At 39.2% G+C, this 12,696-nt stretch overlaps 1 protein-coding gene across 3 annotated transcripts in view; it reads left to right on the forward strand.

The window, feature by feature from the left end:
- Positions 1 to 12,696, forward strand: part of Exoc6b (exocyst complex component 6B) — a 519,570-nt gene that overhangs the window by 381,703 nt on the left and 125,171 nt on the right. The window contains exon 20 of one of the 3 annotated variants that reach the window (XM_052721828.1): positions 9,929 to 9,998. The exons of the other annotated variants lie outside the window; for them this stretch is intronic. Coding sequence (XP_052577788.1) covers positions 9,929 to 9,975 — 47 coding nt within the window. The 3' untranslated portion in view covers positions 9,976 to 9,998. The remainder of the gene's footprint in view (positions 1 to 9,928; positions 9,999 to 12,696) is intronic. 3 annotated transcript variants of the gene reach the window in all.

Raw genomic sequence — 12,696 nt, forward strand, 5'->3', positions numbered from 1 at the left:
CCCTCTGGCAAGGCCTGACTCAGACATGGGTCAGTGAGTAGTGCCCACTCAGCAGTTATTTTGGTTTGGGGCTGAAGTTCCTTGAATTCCAGGAGATAAGGCCCTCTTTGTTTCTCTGAGTCCACTGCCAGACACCCAACCACTTGATAGTAGATGCTGCCAACCTGAGCAGTGGGGGCAGGCATCCTGCTCTCCCTCAACATGGCCTGAGATGCCATCCTGTCAAGAAAATGGAGATGGATCGCCCTGCTCTAACCTCATCATACATCATTGTCAAGCAAGCTGCTGCCTCCCAAAGATGGGCCAGCACAGACGAAGTACCTTTTCTGGTGGCAGATGTTACCTTGGATTGCTTGTGGGGATATTAGTGATGAGGGAGTACAAAAGGTCCACTGCATGAAAGCTCTTAATTCCCCAGGAAGCTTTTCATGTACAGGCTCTCCTAGGACCTTCACATGCTGGCTGGCTGTTGGCCCTTTGTGGTCATCATCCCATCTCTGAAGATAGTGACTGACTCCTCAGTGAAAGCGTTTTGGTATTTCTTCTTTGTTCTATTGAAAGTGTTTCTGAGGCAGACAGATAGTGGCAGTACAGATGCACTTACTCCACTGAGAGAAGGCCATCTTCCTGCTCCACGATTTGAAGAGGAGTGGGCAGGAGTTTTTAAAAAGTAGTCTTTCCAGTCTTGATGTTCCTCTCTTTATTCTCTGCACTTCCAGACAAGCTCTCTTAGTTTTCATTCCTTATTTTTTTCTCCAGTTTGAGACCTTCTCTACTAGAATGTGAGTGTCAGATACTAATGCCATTTCAAAGAAAAAGAGGTAGCAGTCTGATTATGATTGTGACTGCTTCCCCATCCCTAACTGTGGTCCTGCATTGGCTCAAGTACATTTTCTTATACTTTGGAGAATATTATATAATGATAATATCTCAATACTTCTCACTGATTTTTATCAAATCAATTAAAAGTAATTACTTAAAAAATTACAAACCTTATAATTAGCTTGAAATCAGCCAAGAGTTTTGACAAAAATGCCAGTAAACAGTAGTGCACCTGAGCCATCTTAGCCAGGGCTTATCCCTGGCACAGAGCAGAGCAGGCCCACTCTTGTGCAGACTTTTCTCTCTGCTGAAACTGACCTTCCCTCAGTGCTGTTGCCCTTTCACCGAGTCATGGAACTTCTTCCTCAGGCCAGAATTGTCTTGTGTGCGACAGGCCAGTTGCCCAGCAGTGTCTGATGTGCCCTTGTTCTTATTGTCTCCTGGTGGTTATGTGGCCACAGTTTATGCTCTGTGTATTTTCTTTGGCTTCACCTGATGTTGTTAGAGCTAATACCAGTCATTACTTACTTTAATTGGGCTGTTTTATAAGGTACTAACTAGGAGACCAAATTAAATACCTTGTCTTTAAAACATTCATTTTAATTGTTAAAATTTGATAGACTTCTGCCCAGATATAAGAAGACTTTCATGGCATTTTCTTGGTGTTTGTTTGTTTGTTTGTTTGTTTAGAAGTAGGGATCTAATGTAGGGCTTAGGTTTGCCAGGTAAATGCTCCAGTAACATTACACTCCATCTACAGCTTTTCAAGGGCCTGATACTGTGTCTTGCAGCAATGTATTCGTGTGTAAGATATATGGATGTAGAATTTTATAAGAGATTTTAAAAGGAAACATTGTCTGCCTTTCCACTGTTGCCTATTCTAGGTCTCAGTGTTTAATTATCTCATTTCAGGTCTGCTATGTCATTACATCATCTGCTTAGTCTGCCATTGCTATTAGAAATGCTTCCCTTCTGGTTTCTCTTAAACTACCATCTCTCCCTCTCCCTTACCCTCTTCCTTCTCTCCCTAGCCCCCGTCCTTGTGTAGTAGTAACATTTTCATTCTCATATTCCTAAGAAGTTATAAAATGTTAAGAAAATATCATTGCTAACAGTTTTTCATTTAGAAAAGTGAAATTTCCCATAATATTTCATAGTAGTGGATGACCCGTATTTTGCTACTGTTTTCTACCGCTTTTCTTGTCAGAAGAAATAGGTATATAGTAGGGTCACTGGTTAGATCGTGCGTCATGGCCTGTGTTATTTTTTTTGTTGAATCAGTGAGTCGATGTAGATTTTTAAGAGTCAATCTCTCCCTTAGTCCTTCTGTTCACTGGTTACTCTGAATGGGCTGGGATAGAATGTTCAGCTGTACTAGATGACTGTGAGTTAGATATTTACCTGGAAAGAGGTAGTTTGCAGGGTAGGTTCTAATGGGCAGTGGTAAGAGCAAACTGAGAGGAAATAAAAAGCTTACTGTGTTAGACAAGTTCATTGTAAACACAAGATGGCTAAATTGAAGTCAGGTAGCTGGAGGAAGTGATACAACCTTAGTTATTGCTAAATCTTATAAGACTTAATAAGAGCTGAGTACTGGATTTTGAGACACTGAGAACTGTTGTTTTAAATGTGAGATTAACATGATAGTGTTCTGTTTTCAAATACCATTGTGAAAAAGTGAGAAAAAATCCAGAAGAGAATTTTAGACCATAAGCAGAGCCACCTAGAAGTAGGGTTATCAGTTAAAGCCAACATGCCATCTGGGTTAAGTTTGAATTTCAGATAAACAATAAGGTGTTTGTTTGTTTGTTTGTTTTAGTATAGGTTGTGAGTATCCCCTGGACCAGAACTGTTTCAGATTTTGGTTTTGAAATATTTGCATATATATATGAGGAACTATCTTAGGAGTGAGATCCAGGTCTAAACACAAGATTGATTTGTTTCATGTGTACCTTACCCTGTAAGCTAAAGGAATCTTTTTACAGTATTTTTGATGTAGCAAACTTTTGACTGCAGCTGTCAGGTGAGGACAGGTATGTACTCTTCCACTGTGTTATGTTAGCAACCTGAAACATTCAAATTTCTGAACATCTTAGATTTCCTATTTTCCAGTTAGGAATGATGCATGAACGTGTCCCAAATGATGAAGGGTCTGTGCAATCCAAGGACTGCAGATGCATTGTTTTAGCAAGAAGGGCACCAAAGGAGATTTGAGAAAGAGCATGGTCTGAAGTATCATCATAGAAACTAGAATTTCTAGAGTTATTTGACTACATAGGCAACAAAGACAGTGAGAAGGTACTGTAAAGGACTCTCAGGACTTTGTGGATCCCAGACTATCAATGTTGGTGTTGGCCTGATTTCCAATATCATTGTTAAACCTGGTGATGCTGAGCTGTCAGATTTGAAGTTAACACTAAGTATTTTATATAAGGGACCAAGAGGAACAGAGAAATAATTCTTAACATTTTGTAGCATCAATAAAATTTGTGTAATAACATGACATTCTTCTGTCTTTCTTTCCTTTTTCTTTCTGAATAATGTACTTTTTCAGGGAAATTCAATTCCCCTTAGTGCTGTGTAATGTTTTACCTAATGCCAACAGTCAGACTGCCTGAGGCCTGCCCTTCCCTCTGACTCACTGGAATCTCTGTCAGATGTCTCCTGACAGTGGATGGAAACAAGATGTAGTATAATCCCCTGTTCTGGCAACTAACCAGGAAGAAGGGTGAGGTTCTCTACTCTATCCTACAAAAGCATTTTTGAGGGCTTTTTCAACAAGAGCCATTTTAAAAACAGAAGTGCCTTTAATGCTTGAAATGTTCATTCATCTCCTTTGCTTCCTACTACTTAAGGAGCAGTCTGCTGTGGGAAGAAATGGCTTGTATACCTTTTTCTTCAACTCTGAATGCTCCTAAGTGCCATTGCCTCTCTTCCAGTACTGTCTGCAGTGCTGATGTCTCCCACCTCTCCAGGGCACCTGCACTGCTCAGCCATCTCTGGCCCCTCACTAAAAGCTTCCAGCCCAGAGCATTTGGTTCACTGGCAGAGATTCTTATCTTCTTGTCTGTGTTTTTGTGGGTTTTTTTTGTTTATTTGTTTTTATTTGGCTGCCTGATGTAGGAAGAAGAAAAGAAAAAAGGAAGCTTGTCATCCCAGATGGAACCCTGTGCCAGTTATGTGTTCTAATGCTGGCACTTGACTTATGAAAATAAATTTATTAACCATGGATTGATTCATGGCAGACAGTGTTTATACTGATATTGCTCCACTTTGAGCATTTAACATGCATGTTGGGTCACTGTAGTAATATCTGACATTAAAATTCTCTAGCGAGTATAATTACCAACTAATTCTAAAACAATGCCATGAAACGAAAATTAGAAAGCATAAGAAAATGTTAGGTTCTAGTAGGAAAGAGAGGGTACTCTTCCTATAACACCTCAAAAGTTATCTGTCAGCAAAACTTTTAACATCTTTAAGCATTTTGATTCATTGGAGGAAATGATGTTATCTGATTGTTTCCAAGTTCATTTGTTTTCATGTTGCTTTTGCTAGAACAAGTGTGGCTACAATCTCAATGTTAACCATGAACACAATATCCAAATGTGCTGCACTTAATCTGGACCAAATTGCTGTTCTGACTAGAATTCTCTTAATGATGTTAGGGGCTCATGATACAGTGCAATTCAGATATTCAGCAGCAGGTATTAATGCAGGTCCCACAGACTGAGGGCAGTTCTTACAGGACTGCCCAACCTCAGACTCTAGTCAGTCCTCCCTCGCCCACCTGCACTTCTTCTAGTTGACCACAGTTTCAAAGCTCCCTTGAAATTCTCCCAAGCTTAATAAGCTCCTAAAACTTACTGGAAGTTCTGTACCTACTTAGAATTGCAGCTTCCTCTCAGAGGCTACAGCGTAGAAATAGGCCAACTGAAGAAATGCAAAGGACTGGTAGGTGAGGGGTGTGTGAATCTTCCATGGCCTTACTTTGTGGATCAGCATATCAAAAGAAACTCATTATGAATGACAGAAGATACTAGTATCACTAGAAAAATTACAGAGTTTTGAAACTCTATACCAGAAACTAGGGTCAAAGGCCAGATATATTCTTTATTAGGTAACCAATCTCAAGGCCATGTTTGATTCCCATAACATTTAAACAAGTTTGCTGTTACAGCTGTGATGTTTGGAACCAAGAACTTACATGAATGGCCAGCAAGGGCTATAATCTCACTTACCTTTAATGATTAGTTCATTCTTTGGGCATTAATTAGAGTATGGAGTTTATGGACTTGTACATTGTGAAGATATCCATGAAATGTAAACCAAAGAAGTTTCATCTGCTTTCAGTTTGGAAAGAGCTGTACTGATTTCTTTAAACCTTATCTCCTTGAACACAGGGAGCATCCCAAGTAGAGCCTGCCTTAATCATTTTTCTGGTGTCCAGCTTTTCCCAGGAGATAAACTGGCTCCCCCTTGTCTTTTTATTACTACTATTCTCTCATATAATACATCCCAAAGTTTCCCCTCCCTCCATTCCTCCCAGTTCCCCTTCTAACTTCCCTTTCCCCTGGATCCACTCCTTCTCCATTTCCCTTTAGAAAAGAGTAGGCCTCCCAGGGATATCAAGGACACATGGCATAACAAGATACAGTAAGACTAGGCACAAGCCTTAATATCAAGGCTGGGTAAGGCAACCTAGTAGGAAGAAAAGGGTACCAAGAGCAGGCAAAAGAGTCCAAAACATCCCCACCCCCACTGTTAGGAGTCACAGAAACACCGAGCTAACAACATAAAACATATGCCGAGGACCTAGTTGCAGACTCATGCAAGATTATTCAATATCAATCATGAACTCCTCTTAATTTTTTTTTGTCACTGTGATAAACTACCTGGGAGAAATCAACTTAAAGGATAAAAGGTTTATATTGGTTCACAGTTTTAGAAGTTCAAGACCATGGCCATCTGATTACATTGCATCCAGATCTGTGACAAGCCAGGAATATCATGGAGAGTATGTGGTAAAGGAAAGCTGCTCACCTAATAGCTTCCAGGAAGAAGGCAAGAGAAGGGAGGATGGGCCTGGAACAAGACATACCCTTAAAAGTATGTCCCCAGTAAAACACTTCCTTGAACTAGGAGGCCCTACATTCTAATAGCCATTTCAGCTATGAACTGATCAAATAGGAAATCAGCTGAAATGGTCAGTGACCTCATGATCTAACCACTCCTCAATAGTGCCACCTGCTGGAAACACAGATTCTGACACTTGAACCTTTATGGCTAGTCACTTCATACTTAAACCATACTATATTTGATACTTTTTTTCCTTTCTCTCCTTTCCATAAGATCTGATTGTTTATCCCAAACTATTTTGGAACTTACTGTGTTGCCCTTGCTGGGCTGGAACTGATGTTCCTCCTTCTGTAGTCTCCCAAGTGTTGGGATTGCAGGTGTGAACCACTATGCCCAGCTTGAGATTCTTGATAGTCATCATTTATTTTATATTATTCACCTATGGAACATTTTGCAGTTGTAGCTCAAAGTTGTTCCTTGGCTTGAAAACTAAGGCAGAGAGCTTTGTCTAGAAGCATGTGTGATGATCAACTGTCATTCAAAAATCCTCACTGTTGTTTTCCAAAAACAATTTGTGGCGACTTTCAACGTTTTCATAGGGAAAGTAAATTAGGTACAAAAAGGCAAACTAGGATGGAGAGAGAAGAACCTAGGAAAGCATACAGAGGCCAGTCTGGTGAGAGATAACACAAGTTTTCCCATAGACACATGTGTGGTGTTATTTTATTTGTGCTGAAATAATAAATAAAGCTTGCATGGAGATCAGAGGGAAAAGCCCAGCCATTATGAGTAAACAAAGAAGTCAGGCAGTGATCTCTGAGTGTTCAAGGCCACACTGGAAACAGAGCCAGGTGTGGTGGCACACACCTTAATTCCAACACTAGTTAACCATGGACATCTGGAGGTCTGTACAGACAGACAGGAAGTGACAGAGCTGTGTAGGAAGAGGAAGTGATGTAGCTGGACAGAGATCTAATCAAATGGCAGAACAACAAGGCATATAGGTGTGGGTAGACAGGAAGTAGTTCACATTTGGTAGCTGCAGAGTTGATGAGGTGAGGTTGCCTGGTGGCTTTCCCAATTTCCCTGATCTCTCTAAGGCTTTCACCCCTATATTTGGCTCCGTGATTTTTATTTAATAAGACCATTTAGAAATTCATCTACACACATGGAAGAATAAACTGTGTACCTCTGTCCTGATCTGACAGGGCAACTTCACAGTTACGTATTCTAAGAGAAAATTCTTCTATTAAGGAACTGAACAGACCTTCCAGCAATGCTCTGAGTGTTTGTCATCTCCTAATTCGTAAATAAAAATCCTAACCCAAAGGGCTTAGCAGGAGGGGCCTCAGGCATGCAACTGGAACATAAGGACAGAAAGGAGTACAGCAGGATTCAAGTCTTTCTAAAAATGTCTCCAGAGAGTTCCTTTGCCCTTGTAGCTTGCATGCCTGGTAAGAAGGCTCTTTCTGTGCAGCACAGATCAGGCTTCTGCTGGGCTCTGAGTCTGCCAGGGCATGGTGTTGGACTAGCCAGCTTCTAGAACCGTGGGAGTAAGCTTCTGATGTCCTGTCTCCACACTTCATGAACGTTGTCACATTGGCAGGAGGAGAATTAGGCCAGAAGCAGTTGTGAGCTATCACAAGGCATTCGCCTCAGCCCTGGAGCCCCAGCCAACACAGAAACTGTTTCTGTGGCTCTCAAGTTTGGTTGGGTTGCTTTCCTGCTTCACTGCCTGGTTATTGTTCACATTCTTAATTTTTGTCTGCATTTGTCACACTAGGGTCTAGCGCTGTGTTGCCCAGAGTTGTAGCTCCCAGCATAAGTGGCTATTGCACATCAAAATGACTAGTCAGAAATGAAAAGTACTAACAGTATGAAATACCAAAGTTTGAAAAACACAAAATCTCAATTTAAAAAATACTGATTTCATTTTAAAATGTATTACATACATTGAGTTAGACAAGATTCATTATTTTAAAAACTAGTTTTTATTTGCTCTTTTTCTAATGTATCTACTAGACAAAATTAATAGAAGCTCAAATGTCTATTTGGTGCTTTTCTGTAGAATCAGTTTTTATTATTATGTTAAATGGCCTACAGAATACCCTCTTAATGTTAAATTTTAGAGGGCTGTAGGTTTGGGGATGTGTTCATACAGCAAAATAATCAGCACCGACCAAACACATGGATAAGATTAAGTCCTTAAGAGCACAGTAAAAAAAATATCAAGGATATAAAGTTACAACTTGAACACAGTCTCTCTCATCTCTCAGGAAGCCCACCCTTTTCATGGCCGGCCTTCAACTTTCCTAAGATTATACACAGAAGCACTATTGATTACTAATTTATAAAGGCCTCTTTTCACCCTAATTTAGAAAGGTCTATTGTGAAATTTGCCCACATTTTATTAAATTATGAAGCATTCAAAAACTGCAAAAGAAAATTGACTTTCTTCACATTTGTGTATTTTTATGACTTTCATTGTTCCCTAAGTAAATGGGAAAGAATATACAGTATGTATACAAAGGAACAGATAAAATGAACATTTGTCTTCAGACATTCCAGGGTGGGAGGTACATGCTGAAATAATAGAGGGGTTAGATTTTAATGGTTTCACTGACTTAACCTTCTTGGCCTCAGTTTTTCATCTATTGGAAGTTCTCAGCAATTTCAAGCTCTCCTTTCATCTTTTCGGATTCCAGGATTGTAAGTTTAAGACCTAGGACATCACCAGTAACCTTGATTATTATTTGTCTGTGGAATATTAGGGACAAACCCAGCATCATATAATGGGACATACATGGTCATAGCTTTCCTTACTTCATCTTCCTTTATAAGAAATGATCTAATGCAAAAGTCACTAAGTTAACTTCAGTGGTGTTTCCTAAGGCACTTAGTAGACTATCTTAGAGATGTTAAGGTACCCAGTTGCCTGGATTCCATGACCTGGAAAGAACTTATATTTCCTTCCTTTAAATCTTGAAGCAAAATTGTTTTCTAGTTTGTTTTGTATGAGCAAATCTACTAATTTCCTTAAGTTTTTACTGATTATTCTGTATTACATAAGACATGAAGTTGGCATTTCCATTGTTCTGAATTGGTTACTGTTGGGATGTTTTCTGTCCCAGAGTGAAGGTGTCTTTGGATAACAGCAGTCACTGAATGACCTGGCCTTTTGTTTCTTTTGTTCGTTTGTTTGTTTGTTTTTTGAGGCAGAGTTTCTCTGTGTAGCTTTGGAGCCTATCCTGGAACTCGCTCTGTAGACCAGGATGGCTTCTCACTCACAGAGATCCACCTGCCTCTGCCTCCCAAGTGCTGAGATTAAAAGTGTGCGACCTGGTCTTTTGTTTCTTTAGCACATTGCATGCAACTTGGCCAGATGAAGGCTGTTGACTGAGCACCCACATGTAAAGCCCTTCATCTGTGGCTATGTCTGGTTTATAGGGGTATATTGCTAATTAACTAAAGGGTCATGTCAGTCTGTACTCAGTTATTATTTAGAATAAAAGAAGTCGAGAACTTAATTTTTGAATCCATTTGGAGCACTAGTTTGGCATTTCCTATCAAATTTAATCATATATTTCCTGCAAAGAAACACTGAGGATAAGTTATTGTTAATGTTCACTTTTCTCCAGTGTTAAAGAAGAGTAGACTTTATTGTTTCAAGGAGTTTTAGATTAGCAGCAAAATCTGTTGGGCAACACAGAAAGTTCCACTACACTTCCTGCTCCACCACACAGAGACTCCTTCACAATTAATATTCTACAGCATATCAGTGCTTGCTGTAATCAGTACACCCACACATCCTTACCTCCTGAAGTCCATATTTGACATTCAGGGTCGTTCTTCGGTTACAAATTCTGTGAGTTGGGACAAATGCATAACAACATGTATCTGCCATTGTTGTGTCATAGAGAATAGTTTGCCTTCTGGAGGTTCTCTATCTTTTACCTGTGTATACTCTCCCATCTTCCTATCTGGCATCATTGGCCATTTACTGTTTTCATAATTTTCCCCTGTCCAGAATGTCATGGAGTTGGAACCATTCAGCACACAACCTCTGAAGATTGACTTCTTCATTCAGTAATATGCATGTAAGGTTCCACCATGTTTTTTCATGGCTTGGTAGCCCATTTCTTTTTAGCACTAAATAATAATCCATTGCTTGAATATAACAAACAGTTTAACTATTTACCCACTGAAAGGCATTGTGGTTATTGCAAAATTCTAGCAATCATAAAGTATGCTGCTCTAAAAAACTAAGCATCTACCTCCTGATTTTCCGTGAATAACAACTTTCAATTCCTTTGATAAAATACTAACTAACTTTTATATCTCAGTTCCATTTCTTTTGTATGATAAAATACTATGAGCAGAAGCAATGTAAGGAAGAGTTTATTCACAGGCTAGATGTCCTTAGTGGTGAGGAAAGTATGATGGCAGGAACAGGACGCTGAGAGATCACATCTTTATCCATACTCAGAAAGCAAGAACTAGAAGTTAGATGAGTGATATACTTTCAAAGCCACCCCCCAGTGATATAAGTGATATACTTTCTCCAGCAAGGCTCCATTTCCTAAAGGTTCCACAGCCTCCCCAAACAGCACCATTAACTGGGGACCAGTTGTTCAAATGCATGTGCCTGTGGAGGTATTTCATTTTCACACCACCACAGCATATAATTTCTGGGTCATATTATGCAAATACATTAGATGGTGTGGGAAGCAACAGCAGTCGTCTGTCTCCTCACTTAAAAAGAGTTGTTCCAGCAGAATCTGTCTGGTATGTTTTTGAGCTCTGGTATGTGTTTGAGGCTTATAGGTTCCTGCTGAACACTTTAGTTAATTTTGATCAGTTTCTTCTTAGCATAATAGCAACTTCCAGCTCTAGTTCACAGCCAATGGCAATAGCCACTAGCATATTCTCATGGCAGTTAGAAGCCAGAACAAACAAAAGGGCCCTGTTATCATAGTGCCAGCTGTTGTGTTATAATGCAGAGATAAGGAGAAAGAGGTTGTGGCCATTGTTATAAGCTCCTCTTCATCCTGTACAGTGATGTTCCATAAGCTTTAATAGATTGGTGCATTTTTCTTCAGTTCACACACACACACACACACACACACACACACACACACACACACACACACACACACACTCCTCTGCACCTTGGGATCAAACATTTAAAGAAGAGATCACATCTGTGATCACATTTTTATCCACATGCAGGAAGCAAGAACTAGAAGTTGGATGAGACTATGAGCTAAAATACTTCGATATTGAAACCAAACATTAAAGAAGAGGCCATTTAAATGTAACTACATAATTGGGGAAAAATAGAAAGTAATCAGGTAGTCTAGAAAAACATAGACTCAGAAAGACACAGATCTGAAATTACATATCAAATAATGACCCACAAAATCAACAAAACAAAAACAATAATCATTTCAATAATAATGAAAATTTGCCAACTTTAGCAAAAAAAAAAAATCATACTTCTACAATTACCACATTGTTGGGTTCAGATGTCAAATTTCAGAAACTGTAAGGTATGAAAACAGAAGAGCAGGTGCCCACTGCAAGGAACAGATTGTGTAGAAGCTGCTTCTGAAAGGCCTGCTATCAGTCACATGTGGTCAAGCTTTCAAAGAACTGTTCTAGAGATGTTCATAGAACTATGGGAAGGTGGTATGTGAGCAAAACCCATTTACCAATACAAAGAGAAAAAGGTAGAGGAAAAAAAGATTTTCTAGAGCTAAAAACTACAGTAACTGAAACAGAAAATTCATTGGAAGAAAGTCAAAACAGAAGTATGGAAGGATTAGTGACCATGAAGATAGAACAGAAAGAAAAATAAAGAAAGGTAAGCAGACCCCAGAGGGGTGTGTCCACTGAAGTTTTGTGGTTCTTTTTGTCTCTTGGTGTCCTCTGGACTGTCTGCTCTTTTGTTAATGATTTTTCTTAGTTTAACCCCCTAACTCCCTTCAGCTTTAGTTAAGGGTTTAATTTTCTTCATCTTAAAAAAAATTAAGTTTTATTGATCTTTTAAACTTATTTTTCTAGTACTTCTAATTTTTATTTCCTCCCCCCCTTTTTTTTTCTAGTTTTTGATTTTTGTTGTCCTTTTTCTAGTTTCTTTAGGTGCAACTTTACTTATTTTGTAAGATGATTTATTTTTTGTAAGATAGCACACTGCCCTCATGGTCACCAGCTGCATGGGTTGTCCTTTTCCTCTCTTTAGTCATTTATATCCTTAAAGCCAAAATGAATCTCTCATACCCAGCGTGCTGGTTGTTTTGTGTCTTTGATTGCAGAGTTTAATCTATTTACATATAAAGCATTCCTTGACATATAAATACTTGCCATAGCCGTTTTTCCTGGAGTCTATTGTTTTACTCTTCATTGGTTTCTTTCTTTTTGTTTTACTGTGATCCTTGGTGATTTGTTCTGATATTATACTTTGAATGCACAACTCTTCTTACTGATTTCAATTTTTGAGGCAGGGTCTCATGTAACTCTAGTTGGCCTTGAACTCCCTGTGTAGTGGAAGGCAACCTTGAAGTTGAGCAGCTGAACTACCTACTTTTGAGTGTTGTGCTGGGGTTAAAGACCACATGTTCACCACTGCTTTCAAGTGGAATCTGCTAGTTGGTTTTACTTTAAGGTTTCCATGGGACTTACATGAAACATTTTAAGTTGTAATGTTTTGTTTCAGAGTGATAACAATTTCAATCTCATATAAATGCACTTTTACTCCTTTCCTTTTTTTCCTTTTTTTGCGGTGAGTGTCACTCT

The sequence above is a fragment of the Peromyscus californicus genome, unplaced genomic scaffold (genome assembly GCF_007827085.1).
Source record: "Peromyscus californicus insignis strain IS unplaced genomic scaffold, ASM782708v3 Scaffold_6__1_contigs__length_162567912, whole genome shotgun sequence".
NCBI classification, from domain to species: Eukaryota; Metazoa; Chordata; class Mammalia; order Rodentia; family Cricetidae; genus Peromyscus; species Peromyscus californicus.